Raw genomic sequence first — 27,166 nt, forward strand, 5'->3', positions numbered from 1 at the left:
AAAACATCTGCTTCCACTTTTACTGTGTGATTAAAGAAAGAAAGATGGATAATTTTCCTCATTTTATTATAATCTGATATCTGATTGAATTTACCATATGGAAAATATGCAAGTAGGACTCTTTTTTTGTAGTTCTTCCCCCTGACCTACAATCATAGTTTCAAAATCCCTGCCCCCAAATCATCGCAAAGATTAGGATCCTCCCATGTATTAACAGTTTTAAAAGGAAGTCAGTAGAGGCTGCTTGTCAGAACTGTGCCATGGTATGAAGGCTGACTTCTTTTTTCTCCTGGTTGACCAGTTATGCTGAAGATAGATTTTCATAAGGTAATCAACAGGAAATAAAGGGAGATTAACTAAACGTGGGTATTGATATTCTAGTGTGAATTTTAGTTTTTTAATTGGTAAAGGAAACCATAAGAATAATAGAAATGTTTAAAAAGATATTTTAATGGTAATGAAATAAAATATATCAAGAAAAATTGTGACAAAATATTTTAACAAATCCGTGTTTTAACCATCTAGGCATTTAGCAAACCATGAAAAAATAGCATTTAATATCTCCTGTAAGTTTCTAGTAAGGGTAGCCTAAATCCAAGGTTTAGAAACATTTTCTGGTATGTAAGGAGCCATTCTTCCACAATTCCTTTACTCCGTGGGTATCACAGGTGGATAATTTTTATATTTTAACTGTTAAATGATAGTTTTCTGGAGGGTGGTCGTGGTGGTTGTTACCTTCCAAAATGTGTTTCAGTGACTAACACTAGATTCTGATTAAAATCTCATTGTGTTCTTGCACTTACAGAAGAATTACGTAAATTGCATTATATGAAACTGAATAATAACTATGATTTGATTTAAAGTATTAATAAATTCTAAATTTGCACATTGTAGCTGTAGGGTTTCAAGATTTTAATTTAGTGAAATGCCAGAGCAATTTCTTATATTCAGTTTGATGAGTGTTATGTGAGAAGTGCATCTTCCCAAATTAGGACAGACATACATATATTATACAACTTACAGAGTCTAATTATTAAAACCTGTTAAATTTCATATTTAATATTCAGATATCTTTCTGCAAACAAGCTGCTTAGATTTATTATCAGTGCTTGATTCATATATTAAAGTTGATTAAATTGCAAATTTTGGTTTGAGGAAATGTAGAAAGTTAGGATTTGGAAATCGCTGTGGTTTTTCAACAACCTCAGCAAAACATAATACCAAAAAGAAATAACCTACAATGCCGCATGCTTTATAGGCAATATCAGGTAACTTAATTGCAAAGTAAGGCTGAAGTGTAATTCCCATTGTGAAATGTATTGTCTTTTCATTTAGAGGTGAGGTATAAGCCCTCAAATTGGCATTGAATAGGAGTGCTCAGTCTCATAATTTTGGGAGAGAAAAGAGGTGTGGATTTTAATTTTTCCATTCTTTGTTCTGAATGGTGATAAAAGTGTGTTGTATCCATGTGTTGCTTTCTCTATTTAAAAACTTTCACTTTTAAGGGAATTTTTACAATTAAAAAAAAATTACTGATACGGAAATAGCATTTCTCCAAATTCCAAATACTGCTGGGCCAATGTGTAGATGTGAAGCCTACCTTGTCAAAAAGCTTTGCAAGAAAAAAATTTCTTGTATTTTTTGGTGTACTTTGAAAATCAGTGTCTATTTTTTTAGTATACCCAGTCTTTTTTTATTTAAATATATTTTTTAATTATTTAAATTTTTATTTAAAAGCTTATTTATCAGGCATTTCTAACATAATTTCATAGAGCTTCATATTTCATAATACTTGAAGTTTTAAATTACTTAAAATATTTAAAATTACAAATTGTTTTCATAGATTCTATTAAATTTTCAAGTATTTTATTTTACTTAAAGATTTTTTTATTTTAGAAAGCGAGAAAGAGAACAGGGAGTTGCGGGGAAGGGCAGAGGGAAAAGGAGAGAGTCTCAAACAGACTGTCTGCTGAGCACGGAGCCAGACGCAGGGCTTGATCCCAGGACCCTGAGTTGAAACCAAGAGTTAGATGCTTAACATAGGCACCTCAGATTTTCAAGTATTTTAAAGGAAAACTTCCATCACGAGATTATTTTTCTGTAGTTCGGTTTTGGTTAGAGCTGATGTATAGGTTTAGTTTCCCCATTAATTGTGACCTTCCTGTTTTGCTTTTATAATTAGGAGGCTCAGTTTATTTGGCTTCTATAAGGGATTAAAATGTTAAAGTATTTTATGCCAAGCAATGGCAAATTAAGCTTTCTGAATAACATTCATTTTTTATTTTGTCTTTTAAATAAGCATTCTCAATATTTAATTAAACATTTAATTAAAAGTTGTTTTGTATAGGAAGAAAAATCCTTGAAAAACCCTACTCTAGGAGATTTTACATTTTTTTCTACTTTTAAAATATTATGTTTCTTTCACACATTAGTTTCTGGATTCCATTCACTTTTCTTTATTCTTTCCACCATTCATGGTCTTTACTTTGCATCTGTAGTTCAGTTTATTCATTCACAGCTTTCTCCTTTCTTCCCTATTTTCCTTTCTTTCTGTCAAGAGCATTTGTTATGTGCTGTTTGCCAAGCATTAGGCAAGGCTGCCTAGCACTGAGATTATAGATGTGAAAGCCATGGGTTCTGTTTTCAGTTAGCTTACAATAATTTGAGATGATATTTTGTGATATAGCAGGTTGTGCTATGGACACAAATGGTAGTGCTCTTTTGTTGTGTGTGCTGAGGTTTAGGGGAAGGAGGGAGTTAGTTTAGTCATGGCCTACACTGAGTATTGGAAAAAGAATAGTCATTGGCCAGGGAACAAGTGGCAGAGGGGATTTCGGGCAGAAGGAGCACCATAAGTATGCCAAGAAAGGTACAGAGGTGAGGGCAAGCCTCCTTTGGTCCAAAAACTGAATCTCCCTAATTTTTAAAGAGGAAGAACAGGAAATGAGTGAATGATGGTCATTCTCAAGCTTAGATGTTAGCTAAAAAAGGAAATCCATTAAAAAATAGTGATTTCCAGAAGCCTGTTTCATTTACTGTATATTCACTGTTAATCACCAGGATATTATGCTACATATCAGATTCGATTAAAGCGAGGACCACTTACTCTTCTTAGTTACATTGAAATAATTTGTAGTTATTTGTGTCTTTGTTTCATTTCCTTATCTTCTGCATCCTTGTATTGCTTGTAGTATCAGCCTCAGTGTTTTGAACAAAGTATGTATGTTTGAAGAGACTTTATATTGAAGAAAGATAAATATGAGAAATTTGGACAAAAGAGGTTTTTAAAAAATAGTTTAAAAGCTTAATTGAAAGGGAGCCCTAAGATAACCCAAGATCACCTACCATACAAATGATACAGATGATGACTATAGGAATTTGTGGAAGGAAAGATTTTTCCACCTTGAGGCGGTCAGGTTGGCTTTATGGTTTAGGTGGTTTTTAAACTTAAGAAATCCGTATAAATTTCCTTAGGTGGAAAGGAGGGTGATGCCTTGTATATGGGTATCTTGGTAAAAATCAGTTCCAAGGGCATATTCAGAATTACTGAGCAAATAAATTTGACAGAAGCAGAGCGTTTAAATATTTTTGAAATTAGATCTATTTGGATTCTATTCCTAGTTCTGCTTTTTGCCACTTTTTATTAAACTTTCCATTTACTACTCCTTCAGCCCCCAGTTGTAATTTCCCTGTTATTAAAATAGAGATAATAGATTTGTTGTGATAATTGAATTACAGCAAGACAATATATGTAACTTAACGGGAAATTTAAAAAACAGCAGTTCTGCGATCTGCCTTTGTCAACTCAAAACCCCAAGTCTTTTCTTTGTCGTATGTATGAGGTGATCTCTGGGATTGGTTCCAGTTTTACACATTTTTATGTTGTTGAGTGAAATTAGGAAGATTACTCCAGTGGAGATTAGCAAGTTGGATGGAGGGTGAAGAATCACCTATGAGGTTTTTACACAAGTTTAGAGAGAAGGTGTTAGGGCCCTGGGAATGAAATCAGTGAGAGGGGATTAAGACATTTCAGAGAGAGTCAGCTGTGAGTGAATGTGTGCCACCTTACATTGAAGTACCTTTTATATTTACAGAACATTGGCTTACTGAAATTTACGATGAGTAATGTTACCGAGGATTTTTGGTTTTAAAAACTATTAGAGACTGAGCTAATTTCATTTGTGTGTATATATCTACACATGCACACTCAAATACATTTAGTTAAGTTTGGTTCAAAAAAACTCCGTTACTTCACAGAGAATGTAATTTTTTCTTTTACCATTTCATACTAATGCATTTCTTTGTTGTTATAAGTCACCAATTGAGGGATATATGTATAATTCATGCTAAATCAGTATATTGGTCTAGAAGGTTTTTTAGGAGACTAATAATGGAGTAGAGGCTTCTTTAATACATATGACTATATAAAACATTATTAATGTTAACAGATGTTGCACTTTAATCCCCTAGAATGATTGTTTGGTACCAGCAGGAGATTTATTAAGCCTGAATTGTGTGAAATTGTGTGTGCATAAGCTGCTACTTAGATTGTAAAAATGCTATTGAAAACTGTTAAAAAGTTTTAGCTATAATTGGCAGAGAAGTATTAACTATGCTAAAAGAAGTATGTGTGTATGGTTGGCCCATGCGCCTTAACCTTTTTATCATTTATCTTCTTGTATTAATGTCACTGAATTATTAATTCATGAGCCAGAGTAGGAAGGGTGAAGGCACCATTTAAATGTGTGGCAAATTTATCCTTATCGCTAGAGACATGAAAAAAAGTCATTTTGTGTTATCTGTAAAATGGAAAGGACATTTTAAAATTTCATTTACAGTAATCCACTTCACTTTCAGTAAAACACCTAGATTATTACTACCATAATATAATGCTCTTATTAAAAATTTGTAACCTTTTCCACTCTTTTGTCTTATATATAATATTGGCAGAAAAGTTTAGCCTTCATGTATTTTAATGATACCTATTAATTGTAGCTTAGAAATGTTATTCTTACTCTTATGATATGTCATAGGATGGCTATTCAATTTTAAGAAATATTAGATTGCAGAAAATAAAAATATTTACTGTATTAGTAACACTTAAAAGTATTTTTACTGGGGAGAATCTAGATACAGGGAATTGGAAAACAGTAAAAATACTTATGTTCCAAAAGAAGTGTGTATATTTATTGTGACTTAATAATTTTTTGGAATTAAGATTGGTGATTCTGGCCTTGTAGAATTTTTAGCATTCTAGCAGAAATTCAGCAAATTAGAATTTAGCATTTTCCTGTTGAATACAATGTGGAACTGGGGTATATCCAGTATTTCATATGGGTGAGTAGCAAAGGTGACAGAAATTTCAGGAGTCTGAAGCCACTTTTACCAACAGCTATTTGAAACCTTCATGCTAATGGTAGAATACCTCAGGGGTCTTGTCCAAACCTCATTACTTTTCAGCCTTCCATTACTTACTGTTTTGATTGGTTTTACATTCTCTTCTGCCAAACAAAGTAGCAAGATACGTTACTGTGGTAATGTCCTTTATTTTCTTTTCTGGAGTTTCTTCCCAGACACTGTAAGCTGTACATAGTGGCTTTGTTATACACACACAGTGAAGCACTCATTTGTTTTGGTCAGTATAACATTGCTTTGTTTTATTTTTCTCATTCCAGCATGCTTAATTTACCTTTACATTAACATTTAAATTAATTTCTTGAAATAACAGACTAAAATTGGTTTATGTTGGCAGACATTGATAGTTACTGGTCAGTTCATTACTTGACTGAACTGCATTTAGTTATCTTCTTCCTGCCAGTTCATCTACAGCTGGGGTTGGCAAACTGTTGCTGGGTGACTGTTTTTTGTGGTAGTTTATTGGCCCACAGCCATGCTCATTCATTATTACGCATTGTCTATGGCAGGTTTCATGCTATAATGGCAGAGACTATAGAGTCCTTAAAGCCTATAATATTTACCATTTGGTCATTTGTAAAAAATGTTTCCTGATACCTGCTCTGTCATATCAGTCTACACAATCCCTTGCTTCTAATCTTTACAAACATAATGGGATACTAATGATAAGTTTTAGCTTATGAGCTTTGAAGACTCACTAGTTATCAGTGGTAGTTATTAAGTACACTTTTTGCTTTTCTTTATATATAGCCTAATAACAATATATTTTCCTCAAAGTTTTCTGAATTGGAAATTTTAAAAAAATTTGTTGAAATATTACAAAATACATTAGTTATTTATTAACTAAGAGAGTCTTGGGGCACCTGGGTGGCTCAATCAGTTAAGCCATCTACCTTTGTCTCAGGTCATGATCTCAGGGTCCTGGGATGGAGTCCTGTGCATTGGGCTTTCTGCTCAGTGGGGAGTCTGCTTCTCCCTCTGCTTCCTGATTACTACCTCCCCCAACTTGTGCTTTCTCAAATAAATAAATAAAATCTTTAAAAAAAAAAAAAAGGCTTGGCAAGTTAATTCAAGCTTCTAGTCAGTTTTTCTCAGCTGTTTATAACCTATATTTTCTATTAAACATCATTCTTTTATTACCACTTTAATATTTAAAATTTTAATAGAGGCTATAAAATTATATTTTAAAGTTACAAATCCCTTTTCTAAAAACCACATACCTCCCCCCACTCCATGATTGAGTAGTTAAGAAGCACTAGCACATACAACCTGATTTCAACTTTTTAATGAACTAGAGTTTTTATTTTGTGTGTGTGTGTGTGTGTGTGTGTGTTTAACAACTATTTAGAATAACCCAGTCCAGGGGCGCCTGGGTGGCTTAGTGGGTTAAAGCCTCTGTCTTCTGCTCAGGTCATGATCTCAGGGTCCTGGGATCGAGCCCCGCATCGGGCTCCCTGCTCACTAGGAAGCCTGCTTCCCCTTCTCTCTCTCTCTCTGACGGCTGCTCTGCCTCCTTGTGATCTCTGTCTCTCTGTCAAATAAATAAATAAAATCTTAAAAAAAAAAAAAAGAATAACTCAGTCCATTACTACTTCTTGATAGTTGGTCCATGATTATTTTTCTTACCTTCCCATCTAAGTCCTAATGTTTTTTAGAGGAGTCAGCCATACCAACTATACAGAATGTGTTTAACAATAAAGTAAGAGTCTGTTCTGTTCTTACACTTAGGCTACAACTTGAATAGTATTAATTAATTTTCAGAAATAATTGATATATATTTTTTTACAACTCAGTAAAATGCTATTGTCTTTTGAGTTTTACTTGTACACACAGATTAAATGGTATGGAACATAGGGTTTGATGGAAAGCAACCCTGGCTAAGGCAAAAAATTTGCTTTTTCTGGAAGAAGTCCCAGATGTCATCTTGCTTTTTGATCATGTGTAGTTTTCCAGTGAAATCAGAGTGTGAAATATGTGAGCTGAGTAACTTAGATTATTATTATTATGGCTGCCAATGTGATCATGTATAAGTAGGTTTCAAAAAATGTTTTTCATAGCAACTCCTTTAGATATTTTTAGAATGTGAATTATTAGAATAATTGCTGAGACATATTTTGAGAGATGGGACAAGCCCTTAGTGAAACAGATTGCAATAACCCCTAAAATTCTTCTCTAAGATTACTTAAAGTGGAATCAGGACCATAAATGTATAATTGGAATAATTGGGAAAATAATGAGATAGTAGATTTATTGTCTATTCCTACACTCCTATATAGTTGGTGGACTTCGGGACTACCTGTTTGTGAATTGTATCAACTTTCACAGGGGTAGGTTAAGTCTGGATTCCAGAGTTTGCTCCTGATCTCATTTTGGACTCTTGCTATCTAGATGATGTTGGTTGATCTAGGTGCACATCTCGGGAGAAACACAGGTCCAGAAACTCCTTTTATTTCTCTTCTCTCTCACTATTTTGGTATGAAATACATTTATCCATAGAGTTTGGGGGAATTATAACAATTATTAACTAATGCATAGTTTGGGTCTTAGGTATTTTCTTCAATTTCGAATTCTCCTTAGAAGATTATAAACTTTTTGAAGGTGGCAACCATATCTTACTCTGTATTATAATTCCTTTTGAACCTAACACAGGGCCAACTAATAATATATAAGGTAAAAATAATTAACAAATAAGTAACATTCCTTCCAGTACTCGATAGCAGAAATATCTAGAATGTAATCACTAGATACTCATTGACCTAAACTGATGAACATGTGATTATATTGTTAATATAATCTACTTTATTTTAGAAGTGAAAATTATAAGTTTATATAACACTATATATTGACATAGCTTGCAAATGAGTTGTATCATTTATTGATTACATAAGGCAACGTGCTGTACTTCACAAAATTTTCTTCAGCTTCTTACTCTGTATTCATAATAATTTTTCATATTTATTTTTAAGATCATTTGACATACTTTACTCAGATTACCTAATTATCTCTAAGAAACCTCTGATGGTGATATTGATGATCTAATATACAACAGATCCTGGGTCATTATTATTTCACTTAGTGGTTATATATATAGACCAAGAGGGAATCTGAATATTGATTTAGGGAATGACTAGTAACAATGATTTATGAACAAAGGATCCAGTGCAGTGAGCCAAACATAAGATTGAATCTCATGAGCAACATTAGATTTTTTCTTTTTTGTTTGCCTGAACAATGAATGATTAGTCCATAATATTATAGATGTTAATGTGAAAACATTCTTTCCAGGACTGTTAGGATTTATTATTTATTATAATTGTTGGAAATACTTAAGTTTATTGTTTGACTTGTAAGCAACTTCACAGGTATTTTGGCTGATAAGACTTATTAGTTAGGAATAGTTTGTTAATTTAAATAGCACTATGAATGAATGAAATTAAGATAGCTTGACTAGAAATAATAAAAATTAAGTTAACAATTAGCTATCATTACCTAAGGGATGTTAGTTTTACAAATGTAAACATTTTGAAAATCAGCTCATTATTCTTTTGGTATTTTGTCATTTTCCCAATTCCAAAATGCCTTTGTTTTACTTCCATTTTTTATTCTAAAGGGAAAGATGATAAAACATAAAGTAAGTTTATCTGAACTACTTAATTAGTGGCAATAATGGTTTTAGAACATGGGTTTATATCCCAGCACTGGTATTTACTTACCATCCTTGAACAGATTATGTGATTAATTTACGGCAAAATATCTATTTCTTCAAGTTGTGAAGATTTCATGAAGTCTTGTGAATAAACTATTTAGACCTAATTGTGTACCAGGCACTTACAGCCTTTTTTGGGAAGGTTTATTTTTGAGCTGCAATGTAATCTCCCAAGAGTAAGGAGTTTTATCTCTTTTGTTCCTTAGTACCCACCACATAATAGGTGCTCAGTAAATATTTGTTGAATGAATAATGTAGTGACTAGCAGAAAGAATGGATTTCTAATTAGCCTTAGTTAGAATTCAAGCTCTGCTACTTGCTAGTTGAATAACTTTAATCGAGTTAAACTTTTCCTCTTTGAGGCTCAGATTTCTGATCTTTATAATATTGATCTCATGAAGAATACAGATTCTTCATGAATATGTGATGTATAATATAGTGTTTTGCCCATAGTAGGCATCCAGGAAATAATCTTAGGCTGTAGTACCCATAATTTGTATTTAACTAAAAAAATTGCATAAGAATTCTGGACTGTTAGAAAGTTATGAGGAAATAGAATGTCTTAAAGTTGGAGAGGACTGCCATTTAAAAATACCTTTCCCAGGGTGCCTGGGTGGCTCGGTGGTTGGGTGTCTGCCTGTGGCTGGGGTCATGGTCCTGGGACTGAGCCCTGCTTGGGGCTTCCTGCTCAGCTGGGAGTCTGCTTCTCCCCCTGTTTGTGCTCTCTTTCTGTCAAATAAATAAATAAAATTAAAAAAGAATAAAGATAAAAATACCTTTCCCTTTCCCCCAAATGGGGAAAAAACTAACTTCTTGTGTAAGTGGATTATAATTTAACAATAAATACAAAATATCTTCAACAAACAGATTTAAGGATTTTTTTTTTTTTGGTAGAAAAGTTGAGGAAGCCATCAACTTTTTATGATATAGGTGATATTTTGAACTGGGCATGTAACTTCTTTTTTTTTTGTTTGTTTGTTTTTCTTTTGAGACTTAATTTGCAAGTTTATGTTCAGTCATAAAATGTCCCCTGCATTGATTTGAAAATGACAGCAATTTGTTTTTATTATTTCAACTGGAAGGATTTTAATGAAGAGAATGGCAGACTGCCCTGCACTGTGCCTCCAGTGTCCACAGCTACAAGGCTCTCTTGCATGCTCAGCATGGCTGGTAGATGTTATAGCGGATTGCTGATGTAATTTTCTGGGAGCATTCTTGAGCTCTTCCCCTCTCTGCTCTAAGACCTAGAAGAATTTATTCCCTCACAGTGCGGAAGTTTCAGTAAAGGGTAAGACCAGTAATGAATGTTAAGGGGACTTAGGCATAAATAGTTTAATTAAAGTACTCTGGACTTGATACCAGTGTCCACAGAAATGAAATGGAGAAAGAGGGTGGCAACTTGTGGTTTGCCATGTGGTTTTAAAATCTCTATCAACATTCCCAGCCTCATACTATCTTTGTGAAAGGAAAGAAAATAAACTGAAACACAAAAGAACATTGAATGTCTGGAGCTAAAATAAGCTCACTGATTACCAATAGCAATGGTTTTACTTAGACAACTTACTGAAAGAAAACTCCCAAGAGTGTCAGTGTTTTCTACGATGTTAACAAGAAGGGGGAGTTCTGGCCTGTCAAGCCCACACATAAGATATTTCTGGAAAGTGAACACCCCGAATGAGATTTAGATTGAAATTAAACTAATTTATTTTTCATTTTCTAAGACTTTGCTTGGGGGCATAATGGGGTTAGTATTATCCATTTTTGTTGTTTGTATGGGCAAAATATAGAATAGCAGCTCTCTTTTGCTGGTAAGTTCCATTTCATAATTATAATTTTATAGTGCAAATAAGATTAGAAAGACTGATTTTGTATATAGCTTCTTTGGCTTTCATTTAGTGCTGACATACATTTAGGGCATAGAATAAGCATTGATGTTTCCTTTTACACAGCATTAGTGTATAATAACAAGGATGGGTGACTTTGATAGGTCTCACACTTAGATGGTGCTTTTCTTTCCCTGTTCTCATGCTTTTAGTTGTTTTTGGGTTTATCATCCAGTGGTCTTAGTACCTCACTGTCTGTAAGTAGAAATCAAAGACAAAGCTTTGGATATGAATCTTTATGTTGGCTTTTCTCGTAATAGAATATCAGCCTTAGTTAAGCTGTGTTAGAAAACCTTAAATTATCTTTTCCTTTTATTAATTTGAAGCATGGTCTAGTCTGCCTCTTCCATTGATACTTAAAAACAAACAAGTTTTTTTGTTTTGTTTTTTCTATTTTTGCTGAACAGGCACGTTGCATATGAGGTTAAATGTGATTTCCTGGTAATACAACATAAACACCTGAATGCTAAAACTGGTTAGTAATACTTTCCTAATTTTACTGACAGTTTAAAGCATGGGATGTTTTATGCAGCTGATAAATATAAGCAGGTTACTGTTTGAAGGACTACACCCGACTGTACATTGTAAGTAGTGTATAAAACATCGAGGAGTATAAGCAGTGCTGAGGTGTATTCCTGGAAGTCATTTTTCAGTTTTGGAAGATTTAGTCGTAAGGATGCATTAATTGGGGTGCCTGGGTGGCTCAGTGGGTTAAGCTGCTGCCTTCGGCTCAGGTCATGATCTCAGGGTCCTGGGATCGAGTCCCACATCGGGCTCTCTGCTCAGCAGGGAGCCTGCTTCCCTCTCTCTCTCTCTTTCTCTTTCTGCCTACCTCTCTGCCTACTTGTGATCTCTGTCAAATAAATAAATAAAAATCTTAAAAAAAAAAAAAGGATGCATTAATTGACTTTCTACATGACAGTGTTTGTAAGATGTGTAGATCTAAAAAAAAAAAAAAATCTTGACTGAGGTTTGGTAGAACTAAGACTAGGATAAAATTGTTTTTATCCTTGTTTTAGCTTGGGTGGCTCAGTGGGTTAAAGCCTCTGCCTTCGGCCCAGGTCATGATCTCAGGGTGTTGGGATCGAGCCCCATATGGGCTCTCTGCTCGGCGGGGAGCCTGCTTCGACCTCTCTCTCTGCCTGCCTCTCTGCCTACTTGTGATCTCTCTCTGTCAAATAAATAAATAAAATCTTTAAAAAAAATTGTATGAATTTTATCTTCTTATTTGAAGGATAAAAACAAAGTTGTACATTAGAAGTGGGTTGGGATTTTAAAAACCATGGTCATTTATAGTTTAAGTAGAAGTGTTTCTGATTTTTTTAAGAAATGAAACTTTACTTAGCATTAAGAGGAGTTTGATCTGTCTCCTGTGCCTTTATAGTCACAGTTCTTTCCTCACCAAAGTTTTTGGAAAGAGGTTTTCTAAAATTTAAGGACAAACTGGTTATTAGTATGGAGAGTTACTTAATCTTTTCTGTTCATTGAAAGGAAATTTAATAGCTTCTTTTCTGATCTCTTCCTTGTTTTTGTTTTGCATTATGAGAAGATTTTGCCAAGCTTCATTTTGCAGGTAAAACGTTTGGAGGAGTCTGTTAGCTAGCTACATTTATGCCTGGAAGTGTCCTTTGGCTCCACTTCGGTTAGGAGCAATGTTTTCCTAAGATTAGTTTCACCATGTTTGATTATTTATTCATTCTATCTTTAACTGATTGTGGTTTGTTAAGTATTTCAATTTTCATTGACTTTTTTTAATGGAAGGTTGTTCTTCATTTGGATCACAGCAATAAAATCTTTGGACTTTAGTTTTCAAAATTGCATTTAAAGCTTGAATTTTCATAAATAGTTCTGTTTGATCTAAAGATGATTGGATATAGATTGTAGGGTGAGAAAAATAAATTTGATATTCCATTTACTTATTGCACAGATGGATGTAAGCTTTATTTGCATAAAGAAAACCATGATTTTATTACATTCCAGAACTTGTTTCTATTTGTCAGAAATAATCATCTATACTAAGTGTCATAATTGACTACAGTGTAATTTTAAAATTGTGTTTCACATTCTCAAACCTTAAAATTGTGTTTCACATTAAGATCCTTAAGAATACACTTAAATTTTTAGTATAGTTAGAGTCAGCTCATGAAATATCTGCCTTGGCCAACGACCACAAAAGAGGTCTTGGTTGTGCGGTTTCCTCCTCATTTTCCCTTCACTAACAGAGGTTTTCCTATCTTGGCAGCTGTTTCCTACAAAGCAGTCATCAGTCTCTGATTTCTTCCTTCCCTTTCTCCCCACAAACAAGGACTCTTTCAAATAACAGATGACCGAAGGCAGACTAAACTTGGATTGCTTTAAGAATGTAGAAACGTGTTCAAGAGTTGTGTGCATGTGGGCAGGCAGCTTGTATTCATGTCATTGAAATGAAAATACTCCTCACAAGCAGAACTTGGACTAGCTCAAATCAGGAGCAGTCCAGAGGCTGATTTAATTTCATGTGTACTAATTAATGTGCGTCATCCAGAACATTAAAATTATTCTGATTGCTTGGTCAGATCCTTGAACAATATGGAGGATATAAGAAGTTGTTTCTTGGGGCACTTGGGTGGCTCAGTCATTAAGTGTCTGTCTTCTGCTCAGGTCATGATCCCAGAGGTGCTGGGATCTCGGTGAGAAGCCTGCTTCTGCCTCCCCCATTCCTCCTGCTTGTGCTGTGCTCTCTCTCTGGCTGCGTCTCTCTCCGTCAAATGAATAAGTAAAATCTTTTTTTTAAAAAGTTGTTTCTTGATTAGCCTTTTCAGTCTGACAGGTCATGAAATTATTGGACTTCTCTTTATGCTTTGTATAAAATAGCTTGCAGTTTTAAGGCAAGTACTTGACCACGGTGCTCATAAACTGCAGGTTCGTTTGGGTTTTGTCTTTCGAATGGTCTTTGGGAGTTCAGTGTGGAAAAAGAATAGAGATTGCCGATTCTACAAGGTTTTTGTGCCATGTTTCCTCATCAGATTAATTTTTGATATGTCACTTTTTAAATATTTTTGGTATTCAGGAGAGGAAGTTCGCTCTTCTTGTCTTATTTCTCTGGGCACAGAATCATCTGAAATGTTCTCAGAACTGGGTAATAACATTTCTGGCTCCCTTCATCATGATACCTAGATGTCTTCAGTAGTTTCAGAGACAGCTAAAAATTGGGCTGTTCTGGGTCATGGAGGGATGTATAGGGAAGCAGTTTCATCCCTGAAACTATAGGCATGATAAAACAAACTGCGTATTATGGAAATATCTTGCTAGTTTCATCTGTGATTTTTATGGATCTTTATATTTAAACACTGGATAATAGCTTCATATTAATTTTTTACATTCTTTTTGGTGTGGTTGTTGGTGAAGCAAGATTGCGACTTTGTAGGGTAATAAGTGTTCCAAACCATTTAGAATCTCACTGTTTTTCCATTGAAGTTACATCATAGTCAACTGATAATAGAATATGGTGAACTGATAATAGGATATAGTAAACTACTAATAGACTCACATATGATACATGAAGCATGTAGCAAATGCAGAATAGCTCAGATAATGTGAAAGAACTACAGGGTTATCTAGGAACTTTTTTCTAAAAGTTTTTATGCTTTTGTGACAAGATCTAAATTATATGAGCTCCTTTTTTATAGATACAGCTTCAGAATGGGGGCTATTCCCCTCACTCCCCCACTTTAAGAAACTCTTTATCTGCAGCAGATTAAGGGTAGATTGAGAGAACTTGATAAGAGTATTATTTAGAAGAAAATTTCAGAAGTTGGTATGAAGAAACCATTAAGACATCCCTTTAAAGGAAAATTTTGTTAATTTTCTACCCTCAAGGCTAGACCAGGAGGCTGGATGTATTTGAGAATTGTCTGCATTTATCTGTATTGTAAGGCTAGTATTTACTCTGATTCCTCATGTTAACCTAGGAAGAAGTGAAACACTTCAGTAGAACCCAGCAAATAACCTGGTCTTATGTCCTAGGAACTGAGAATTCTGACTAAGTCATGCTTCTGAAGTTTTTGTAGCCTCTCCAGTTGAAGAACTGGATTCTTAAGGGCTAGTCAGAATTACACTTGGCTCCAGGTTTTATATTCTTTACTCTTCTCCCAGTTTTTAGAAAAATAGTGTTACAACCTTGGAGAAACAATCATCATAGTCTTGGGGTTTTATTTGGGTCTAGTGGATGGACCAACCTGCTCAAGGATACAGGTTTAATCTTACTAAGTTATACTTTGCTATAAAAAAACCCCAATATATGAAAATCTGAAACTTTAAAATGAAATAGTTAAGAGACCCTTTATTAAACTTCTCCGTCTATGAATAACAGTAATAATAGCAATTTGATATATGGTGTTTAGAAATGTGATGTTTTTAGAATGTCATTATTTTATAAATTACGTACACCCATGTGTCAAAAATAGTACATCCTCGTATAGAAAAATAAACTGCTTAATTTATCTCTAATCTGTCCTGCAAGATAACAGGATAAAATAGTAGATAATATTACTGTTACCATCACTAGAAGCAAACAAAAAAATTACAGATATTTATAAATTTTTTTATTCTATATATAATATATATTACATATATGTATTTACCATATACTAAAGCTAGTAATTTGATAAAAAGACTGATGTGTGGCATAGAGAGATGTATTGTTCTCGAATGACTTCCTAAGCTTTTCAAAGAAAAATATCATTAGGGATTTATATAGCTGTTCTACGAATTTATATGTCATGGTTATCTATAAATGTTTTTCGAGCTTTGATTGTTTTCTTTATATTCTTTTAAGGCTCAGATATCCAGTATGTAGGAGCAGTTCTCATATTGGATATAGAGTCAAAATACATACCATTTTAAAATAAAATTTTATACTTAGGAGATGGATTGAGGCAGGGAAGGAGAGAGAGACTTGTTATTATTTTCGCATTTCTTTTGTGACGTAACAGGACCATAAGAGTAAATGATGGATTTGTTTGTTTTTCAGATATGAGGATCAATGATGCAGACTGCTGGGTTCGATGAAGCTGGGCATTTATAACTAGATTCATTAAGGAATACAAAGAAAATATTTAAAGGGATCAATAATGGTGTCTTCTGGTTGCAGAATGCGAAGTCTGTGGTTTGTCATTATAATCAGCTTCTTACCGAATACGGAAGGTAAGATGCAATTTAAATTTTATTGTTTAAATCTGGGTGAACTTGGTTTAAACTATGCAGTATTCTCTATACAGAAGGGGCTAGAATGAGTTTTATTTTAAAAAGTAGCTGTTAAGAAGATTTCCCGACTGTCAAATTCTTTTTTTGGTGGTTGAATTTATTTTCATTACACACAACTATAGCAGTGAAGAAAGTGCTAGAAATCTGAATTTATGTTTCACATAAATTTGTAAAATATTATTGTTAATATCCCGAGAGAAGTAAATGAAAATTTTGCTTTGGTGTATATTTTACACTTATCGACTAAATTTATTCCAGTAAAATCGAAAGTATTTCATGTCAGTGTTTTTACTTCTTTAGTTTGCTTGCTTCTTAAGTGGAGTCATAGTTTAGTTCTAAAACTCCTAAATAAAGTTTTTTCATATCTTCTGGAAAATATTGGTTTTTTTTTTATTTGTAGTGCTTCCTTTTGAATGTCATTTATATCTTTTTGAAGATGGACCTGCCTTTTAAAGAAATAAATACTTTTTGAGGCTTAGTGAAATAATAGAAACCATCATTTATCAATTACTATATGATTTTTTTAGTATCTGTTATTTCTTTAGTCTTATATATTATTTCCATGTGAAAATAACACCCTTTCAGGTGCTTTTTATAGGGCAGGTCAGAAGTTAATATGGAGCTAAGATATGTTAATTTTATAGCTACTTGATAGTGGTAGTTATGTATTCAGCGTGAAACTATATTAATCTTGTAAAATCTGTGAAGAATACAAACTCTCTGAGAAACACATGGATTTTATTTGTCCCAATTAAATATTCTTGAAGAAAATACTTTAGAATTTTAAAATTGATTTTATATGTATTTTTAAGTGATCCTATTTATACCTAGTAACAAAATGATAGGTGGAGGTAAGAGGTAGCTCTCAACTAAGAGAAGCTTATTATTCCAATATCTTTGTAATAAGCTTCAGTGTTAACATTTTAATTTTGCTGAAGGAATTTTATTTGAATTGCTGTCCCAAAATTATATTTCATCATAATCTTCTTACCTTCCCAGTCCCCTCATTTCAGTATTGACATTACTTAATAATTCAAATAAATGACAAATTTAGGAATATTTTTAAAATAAATTCTGTATTTAGAAAGTAAATAATGTTCACTTGGATTTAAGTCAAGCCTGAAAGTTACAAATGGGTTAATATTCTGTTTTTAGAAGATAATGCTCTTCGCATCAGAACTGAAAGATATATCAAATCTAACAGTAAAATGCAGCATGTCTGAATGAATAGTACCATAATGATAAAAAACAAGCAGAAACAGAGTTTAAGAATATGAATCTCTGGGTTGGATTGTTCAGAAAATCTTGTGTATAGTCTATAATTTTGCATCTGCTTTTTTGGGGGGGATGGAAACTAACTGAATTCCTGCTGCTATGTTTGAATGTTTTTATACATTTAAAAAAGATTCCAGGTGTGGACCAATGGCTCATTAGTCCACATAATGAAAAAATTTCCAATCAAGATAGAGACCACTTTGCTGGCACAGTAGCTTAACTCAGCGGGGGGGCTAGCAAACAGAGACTTTTTCATGAGATACTGCAGTTTTATTTCTAGTGTCACCTGTCAGGTCAGGATTCATATCTGCTGTTAAGAGAAATTTCATTTTTGGCGCATCAGGCCAGGGGGTGTTGCTTTTGAAGCAGCTCCCTCCTACGGATAAAAAGAACCTGGGAGGAATCCACACTGCTAGCTGTGAGAGTAGACACAGTTAATGCACACTGTTAGAATACTGATCCAGCATCACATGGTTTTGTCTTAGTAAAGTTTTACATGACATGATAGTCCTTTATTGCCAGAAAGCAGATAATGTTCTGTGAACACCTATAGAGAAAACCAATCAAAGTTAGGTGTGAGAACACAGGAAAGGAGTTATAAATTTAACCATTCAGCCCATTAAGTTTCTTCAGAGCCCTTGCATGATGGTTACCTTTTCAAATCTCACAGAGATGAGCACTTTTTTGTAGTAGTTTCTGGCTTCTTACAGTTAGGACTTCGATAAAGTTTCCTAGGTGGTTTCTTCCTTTCTCATTTACTGAGTGACTCAATTGAGCCCGGTGCTTAGGATTCTGAAATGCACAAAGCACAGTTTCTGCTTCTTGAGGAGTTCACGGTCCTGTGCAGGGGCAGAAGCCTCGGGTACTTACTGCTGCCACGCAGGCGAAGTTAACTTCAGGGCAGCAGGCCAGTGAAGGTCTGCTGTAGGCAGGGAAATGCTTGCCAGAGGACCTGTGATTGCCATGCCAGAATTTAGCCTGGTTTTGCCAGTCTTCTGACTTTTGCGTGGAAATCAAATGTGGATTTTAAGTAATAGTAGCTAATTAAGATCAAAATAAAACAGAACAAGCATGTATTATATTTAGTGATGGACTTGCCTTTTTCAGAGCTTTTATTTTCCCTCCTCTTTGCAGTAGTGTTTCACTTTAGTATATTATTTTAAAATAGGCCGAACATAATTTTAGAGTTATTTTACATCTATATTTGTGAGAGGTAAATTTCCACATTTGCAAGGACTTACCTGTTTTATGTTCAGGTGAATATTATAAATATGTCATGTTTTGGGTACACAGTAAAGAACAAACTACGAAACAGTTTTTCAAGTTTCTAACCACAGTAAAATCTAATTACATAAATATTTAATTGTTAGAATTAGCTTCTCTCCCTTTATCTCTAACTTTGTCATCTAGTATTGAACAATCAAGTCTCACCCCTTAAATTTACTTGTTTTTGCAAAATAACAACAATGTTTTATTTATTCTTAGTCTCTTTTCCCCTGTGTATTTTGGAAAATTGTTTAGAATTTCCAAATAAAAATGATTATAAAAGATCAGACTTTCAAAATACTTTGTAAGTTTTTCTTTGAATTGATTTTATTCCTACAGAACTAATCTCAAGCCCTTCAAAAATCAGTTTTGTTGAGAAACTGGTGTGCTTTGATTTTTTTGGCCAATTTTTTATAAGCAGAGTAACCACTGTGGTATCATGTATCAGTAAGTAAGAAAGTAAATTGAATTTTTGTGTCCTAGAGAATTAAATTATGCTATATAATGGAGCCCTGGCAAGCATAAGTCAGACATGTGAAGGCTTGCTCAAGTGACAAGTTACAAATAATAGCAGTTCTTCAACAAAGTCGTTTTTAAAATGGGTTTCAGGTTGACTACTTTATGCAGTGAGTATTTAATTAGATTTCATTAGTCAAAATTTTAATTAGTTCAAATTACATTGTTGTTTATCCATATTTCAAAAAAGAATGTTATGTCCATATAAATGCCAGCTATGCAAGATACAGCTTTACCTATTAGTTTTACATACATCCAGAAATTTTAAGAATATCAGTCTTAAAACTGTCTTAACCAGTTTTATTTAAATGTACTTCTAAATTCTCTAAGCATATTTTACAATAACTTTTGTATTAATGATATCTTACTGAAAAATGATGTTTGGCTGTAGGGTCTTTTTGCTAGTTGAGTGACAGAAAAAAAGTAGATTTAGGCGTTAAGTATGAATTAAAAAAACTGTTTTAGTCATATAAATATTTCCTTCAGACTGGTCCATAATTTGGAAGGAGTAGTAGCCTTTTTTTTTTTTTTAAAGATTTTATTTATTTATTTATTTATTTGACAGAGAGAGAGATCACAAGTAGGCAGAGAGGCAGGCAGAGAGAGAGGGGGAAGCAGGCTCCCTGCTGAGCAGAGAGCCCTATATGGGGCTCCATCCCAGGACCCTGGGATCATGATCTGAGCCAAAGGCAGAGTCTTTAACCCACTGAGCCACCCAGGCGCCCCAGGAGTAGTAGCTTTTTATCCAAGGTTAAACTTAAGAAGGATTACGATAATTCAGACCTGTCTGTATTCATTCTTTCTTTTATTTACATACACATATAAGAAAATGTATAAAATATATATTCATACACACACTATGTCAGCATCACAAGGGCAACAGTTGTTTTTGTTTCTTTATTTCATCAGTGTGTCCAAGTGCCTAGAACAATGCCTGGCTTATAGTAAGTACTCACTTTATATCCATCACATAAAAAAACTGAAATTTTTGAGAGGTTAATAAACAGTTGTAATACCAGGGTAGTAAGTGCCATGATGATGATACTCATTGGGATGAAGTGAGGAGGTGGCTGGATATATATCAGGAAAGACTTCCAGCTGAAGTGATCGCGATGCTTGAGCTGACTCAGTATGAGTTGACCAAGCTGTGTAAAGGCATTGGTGAGCATGGGGGTGGAGACAAAAAAGTCAATGGAGAACAGCATGGTGTGGAATAAAACACTGTAGTGATTCTTAAGAGCATCAGAATTGCCTAGAAGGCCCAGGGTGGGGCCTAAGCGTTGTATTTCTGAGAGATTTGAGGGATGACACTGATGTCACTCAGCATCACACTTGACCATTATAGTATTGTATGTGTGCGGGTAGTTGAGCTGAGGTGTAGAGATGAGTGGATATTGATATAAAGTTACTTTTTTGAAAGGGTTTTTGAAAAGAAATTATGATTTAATTCACTGTGATCCCAGAATAGTAACCAGTTGATTACTAGGAGTTACTATCTGTATCTTTTCATATGGTGTTTTACTCCTCTGATCACACTTCTTGGTCATAATTTTAGGCTCTAAAATGGGATTTACCCCCCTCTTTCTTGACAATGTATTGAGAAGGAAAAAAAATGGAAAACTTGGCTCCAGATTATAAAAAACAGGACATATTTTCTGTTAAGAGAAATTGTTACATTTTCAGAGCTCTTAAACACTTGCTTCAGTTTGTCTCTTCATTGTGATAACCTTGTTCTTTTTCTTGTTGGGAATAACTATATGGCCGTTGCTGTGAAAATGCTGAATTGACTTACTGTAGGGACTTTAGATTTCCCAATCTAGCAAAATTGACTACTTTTGTTCATTTCAGTATATTTTTGATTAGTTGAAAACTAGCAAGTAAATTTTCAGCAAGGTATTTGGAGATTTGGCCGTATGACTCCTATTAAACTTAATGGGAGTCACAACTCCCATTAAATTAATAGGAATCGTACAGCGTATCTATGTTGGCTGCATAGCAAATGTAACCTTATTTTTTAAATTCACAAATTATGTAAATTAACACTGGTTTAAAACAATGCATTTTTTAAAATAATGATTTTATTTATATGTTTAGTGCAGATCAATGTGATTTAACTCCTTGAGAAAGTACCCAACTATATTGCTCTTAGGACATTTTATTGTATTATATGAGTGTAATGTAATTTGATTGCAGTAGCTTTCCTCTGCATAGGTAGTGATGTAATTCAGTTTTAAACATATAAATATTAATGCCATTTACAAATTATATAATGTTGCTTCTTATCTTGTAAAAACCAAATGCGTTATTGTATTACTACCAGGATTTAAGAATAAGGTTTATTTGTTCAGAATATGACTCAAAATTGAAAAAAAATTAAGACTAAATTTACTAGGAGACACGAGCATCTTTTAAAAAGTTAGTTTACAATATACATTTATCATCTTATGTACCAATATTCAGTGTCAAAATATGCCATATTTCATATATTGAAGATTAAATTCCAGTGTTTGATTTCCCACTTTCTTCCCATTCTCTACCCTATTTCATGCTCTTTTGTTCTTTTCCCATGTTAGAAAAGGTTTGTTTATCCACGCTCAATGTTGATTCACAGGTAGGTCTGTTGCTGGTGGAAAAGTGTTATAAATCAGTGTGTCACACACAACAGCCACCCAGCAGACCTCAGTAACAGTGTATTATGTGGCTGTTCAATTTTTACAAGCCTCCGTTTTCTGACAGAAAAGACTGCATCAAATGCTAAATAAATAAATCTGTTGTTATGAAACAATACTTTGCTAAAAGTAAAGAGGTTATGAACTTGTCCATATCAGAGTAAATATTTGAAGTATTGATTTTACATCCATATTGGGAATTTATCACAGTTGTTATATTTTTTGAAAGAACAGTGTTATTAAAGGTACCTTAATTAAAAGCATAGGAAGCATGTAACGCATCTTAATTTTGCCAAACGGTAATTGTTTTAATTAATCCTTACTGAGTAATTTCAGTTTTGATGAATCTTTTGTTTCATTTTCTGAATTAATATAGCTTTTCAGTTTTTTATATGTTATATACTTAGGTTATGGTATTAAAGAATACGATAATACAAATGACTGAGCACTTCGGAGTATTAATGTAGAACTGGTATGTCTCCAAGAACCGATTTATCTGCCGCATTACTAAGGGAGTGTTTTACTGAAACATATGCTTGGTACCCTATGGTACTCTTTATTTTCTTTTCACCTCTTGCATGACAGAGAATGACATATGACAGCCGTGCGGTCTACATGTATTAGACATCAATGTGGATTAGTGAATATCTCATGACATCTTTCAACCCTATTCTTGAACTCCTTTTGTCAACTTGACAGAAGTGATTCCAGGAGAATACCTAGCGCCGGCCCTGGGATCTCTTGGCTAAAATGTAAGGCTGAGAAGGGAATTCCATATCGGAGCTTCAGGAAGCAAAAACAACATTTATAATCCCTCCTTATCAGCATGGGACTCTACTGAGTTTGACTTTTATGTCTGCCATTATTCTTGTTTGAAGGGCTTTTTTTCCTCCTGAAAGTGCTTTTTCCCCCTTCTGATTTTGAATGTAATACATTCTCATGAGAAAAGATAAAAAATTAGGAAGTTGAAATAAGCATTTAAAACTGTTCATAATTGTAGGACTTTGACATAACCATGGCACGTTTCTTTTTCTTTCACAACATACCTGATTATTTTAAAAAAAGATTTTATTTATTTTTTTGAGAGATATCGCAAACGCCTGCACACACACGAGAGAGAGAAAGGGAGAATGAGCCGGGGGAGGAGGGGCAGAGGGAGAGGGAGAAGTGCGCTTCCAGTTGAGCAGGGAGCCTGATGTGGGGCTTGGTCCCAGAACCCTGGGACTATGGCCTCAGCCCAAGGCAGATGGCTTAACCGATTGAGCCCCCAGGTGCCCCACCAACTTGCTTGATATTACGGCTAAAACAAAATTATGATGTGTGAAGCAAAATTAGGTTTTTCATTTCCATATACTTTTATATTCTGATTTTTCATTTATATTATCATAACTTGTATTACAATGTTGTTATATATTTAGATAATGGATTTTAACACCTGCATGGTTATTTATCATTTATATGTCAAAAATGATATAAAATCCTCTGTTTGTAATCATTGACCATTTGAATTTAATTTCTTTCAAGTATAAGTACAATTAAATATATATGTAATTGTTTTTTCTTCATCTCTCATTATTTCCTGAGACTGGAATTGTAAAATTCTGATGTTGTGGATGTCTAGATGATGTGGACATCTTCCAAACTGGTTTTTCTGAACGATTATACCACTGTTCATTTTGATCTCCAGTGTCTGAAAGTATTAATCTTACATACTTTTCCATCACTGATTTTAAATTTTTAGAAGAAATGACACTTTGATAGGAGAAAAGGGGTATCTGTAAGTTAAATTTATAATTTCTGGGCTAATGGTGAGGAAAAAATTAGTTTTCATGGATTTATTTATTGGCTAGTTGTAATTTTAATGTGAATTTTTTTGTGCACTACCTTTGTCAACTTTTCTGTTTAGCTTTTCTCGTTTTTAAACTTTGATAATATCTTTTTGTCATTTTTTGTTGTGAAAATCATAATTTGTTTGCGTTATAATTCATTTCATTCTGTTTAATTTTTTTAAAATTTTTTTTCAAAAGATTTTATTTATTTATTTGACAGACAGAGATCACAAGTAGGCAGAGAGGCAGGCTCCCTGCTGAGCAGAGAGCCGGATGCGAGGGCTCGATGGGGGGGCTCGAGCCCAGGACCCTGAGATCATGACTTGAGCGGAAGGCAGAGGCTTTAACCCACTGAGCCACCCAGGCGCCCCATTCTGTTTAATTTTTTAACGAAAATTTCAAATAAGAAAAATTTATAAAGTAACAACAATCACAGATTTTAAATTATCAACATTTCATTTGCTCTTATTTATCTTTTTCTTTTCTTGCCTTTTTTTTTCTTCTTTTCTTGCTTTTTAATGTATTGTTCTTTTCTTTTATGAGATCTTCCATTATTTTTATCTTAAAAGTTCTTATCTTGAGATTGGTTAAATATTTATTCACTTGCATTTCCCTGTAGCTTTTAAATGTTTTTATTTTAATTTTTAATCCATTAGGAGTTAACTTTGTTACTAGGTGAGAGATCTCAGCTCTCATTTAGTTGATTTGAAATGAAGTTTTGGTGTGAATCAGATTTTAACTAACAAAAGTAGATAAAATTGGGACATTGCCCATATAAAAAAAGGATAATGGATAATAAGAAAAAAAAAGCAATGAACACAATTTTATATCTATACAGATTGAAATATGGATGAAATGTCACTGTTCTGATTTCAGTAATAGTGCTCTTCTCTGCTTAAGTGGTTTTTTTTTTAATCTAGTCTGTTTAATAAATTTTATTTTTTTTTTAAGATTTTATTTATTTATTTGGCAGAGAGAGATCACAAGTAAGCAGAGAGGCAGGCAGAGAGAGAGAGGAGGAAGCAGTCTCCCTGCAGAGCAGAGAGCCTGACGCGGGGCCCGATCCCAGGACCCTGAGATCATGACCTGAGCCGAAGGCAGAGGCTCAACCCCCTGAGCCACCCAGGCGTCTCATAAATTTTATTTTTAACAGAGAAATTTTTTGTGAGAGTGAGAAGAATGAATAAAAAGCATGACAACAGTAATTAAAACACCTCATAGTGAAAATAAATTTGCATTTTAGGAATTCTGGAGTGTCAAGAAACACAAGAAATTTCTGGAAAAAATAGAGAAATTCGGAGATAGCAGAGTTTTGTTTGGCATTGAGGTTTAATCTAAAAGAGATAAAGTAAAATTCTCATTCATTTTGCTGGTTATTTATAGAATGCTTCTTACTCCTGTCTCTTTGTGTGTGTGTGTATGTGTATATGTGTGTGTTAATCATTAGTTCTTTCTCCTCTTTATTTTTTCTTTGTGGTATTAAAATCTAAACCATGTGGTAGACATAACTAATATTTAGGTTTTGATTAGAGGCAATATGCTTATGAGTCAGGGACTTCGTAACTTAGTCAACATAATAGTAAAACACCATAGGAAGGATGACTGGTTTGCTGGGGGAAGTGGGGAGAGAGCTGTCTGGGATTTTAAGAGAACCACTTTTACATGGCAGAATGCTGTGCGGAGGTGATGGCGGCAGGGGATTCTCTAAAGTAAAGGAGACAGGTGGTATTTCAGTATACTCCATTGTTTAAGGAAAATACTTTTTACAATTTTCTTTTTTAGATGTTTTTAGTAGATAGGTTGGGTACCTGAATTTATTTCCAGGCAGAAAGGAAATGGGATCCAGTGCAAGGACAGAAAGTCTCCTCATCTAGGAAGAGAGAATATGTATGATGATCCAAGGAGGGGAAAAGTCAGGAAGAGATGTGTATGGGAGAAGAAGAAATTTAAGACAGACATCCTGGATGCTTTTAAATCTTCTTGTTTATCTAGAACAATGCCCCTCAAAATTTAATGCACACATATCACTTGGGGATCTTGTTAAAATGTAGATTCTGACTCAGTAATCCAGGATGGGCCTCCAGAGTCTGCATTTCTAATAAGCTCCCAGGTGATGCTGAGGTTTCTGGTCTGTGAGAGGACATCTGTATCAAGGAGTTTGGTTATTAAAATGTTTAGTCTAGAAAATCAGATTTTGCTTGACAGTGATTTCTACCAGTGCAAATCAAGTTTTTTTCTAACCTTAATAGCATAGTTGAAATACAGAAAAAATAATCACTTTCAGTTTTATAATTTGTTTTATTTTAAAAAGGAACTAAGCTATCTTGAAACGTTACTGAACGTTTTTACATTTTGTTGCACTTGTAACCCAATTTTATATGCTTTCTATTGACCTTTTATCTGATGATTTGTTTTAAAGATCCCTGAGTAACAATGCAGCCTGACCCTTACTTCCTAATATTTCCTTCTATTCCCCGTTGATCTGTCCTATTTTCATTCTGTTATGTGGAAACGTTATTTTTAATAACATTTTACTATAAATGCATTTATTACTTAAAGTAACATTATAAAATCATGTAATGCAGGTTGTATATTTTCTTAACCTATCTGGAAAAAGTTTATATTTTACTAATTAAAGTCCGTGTATTAAAAAAAAAACAACTAAGAATTGTCACTTTCACTTTAATATTAACACCCTGACATGTTAGCCCCGTAAGAGAGTGAGGATGAGTACTGGAATGTAAACTGGTTATCAAAAACAGCTTAAAGATTTTTTATTTGCTTAAGATTATTTAATGATTTTTCTAGTTTGTTATACATAATCAAGGATTTTATTCATTTTTGGTAGTGGACATAATCTCCCTCTACTTTTCCTGTCAAAGATATAGATTACTATAATTATTTACTTTAGATTTATGATAATACAAATCACAAATTACATTTATTTCATCATGAAGTTTATTAGATTCTTCCACTTTTTAAAGCCATCTGAAAAGTAACTAAAAAGCAAATTTTAGACAAAGAGAGTTTTACGTGGGTATCTTAGAGGTCAAAATATTTTTGTTTTGTTTTGTTTTGTTTTGTTTCTGGGGATAGATTGAAGAATTACAGACTTAGTACCACAACTTGAGATTAGTGGTTAAAAGTTTTCAGTTTATGGATGAAGAAACTAAGAAAGGTCTGCAGAGCTCAACCCTCTGCTAAGCTCTATTTACTGCCAGTCCCTTTTTCTTTCTGGAGAACCTGATAAATAGCCTCAGGTCATTGGTATATTTTACTACCTCATGAGGCTGTCACTCAGGAGTATTGAAGATATACTTTAAAGTGTATTGCTTAACATTGTTTAACTTAATGGTTGTGATT

The 27,166-nt window shown here is 33.7% G+C and overlaps 1 protein-coding gene across 1 annotated transcript in view; it reads left to right on the forward strand.

The window, feature by feature from the left end:
* LOC111143256 (adhesion G protein-coupled receptor L2) overlaps positions 1 to 27,166 on the forward strand; it is a 295,647-nt gene that overhangs the window by 125,305 nt on the left and 143,176 nt on the right. Inside the window, exon 3 of the mRNA XM_022496875.1 lies at positions 16,016 to 16,188. Within this exon, the coding sequence (XP_022352583.1) occupies positions 16,116 to 16,188 (73 nt within the window). The 5' untranslated portion in view covers positions 16,016 to 16,115. The remainder of the gene's footprint in view (positions 1 to 16,015; positions 16,189 to 27,166) is intronic.

This window comes from Enhydra lutris, unplaced genomic scaffold (assembly GCF_002288905.1).
Source record: "Enhydra lutris kenyoni isolate GAN:26980312 unplaced genomic scaffold, ASM228890v2 scaffoldscaffold9, whole genome shotgun sequence".
NCBI classification, from domain to species: Eukaryota; Metazoa; Chordata; class Mammalia; order Carnivora; family Mustelidae; genus Enhydra; species Enhydra lutris.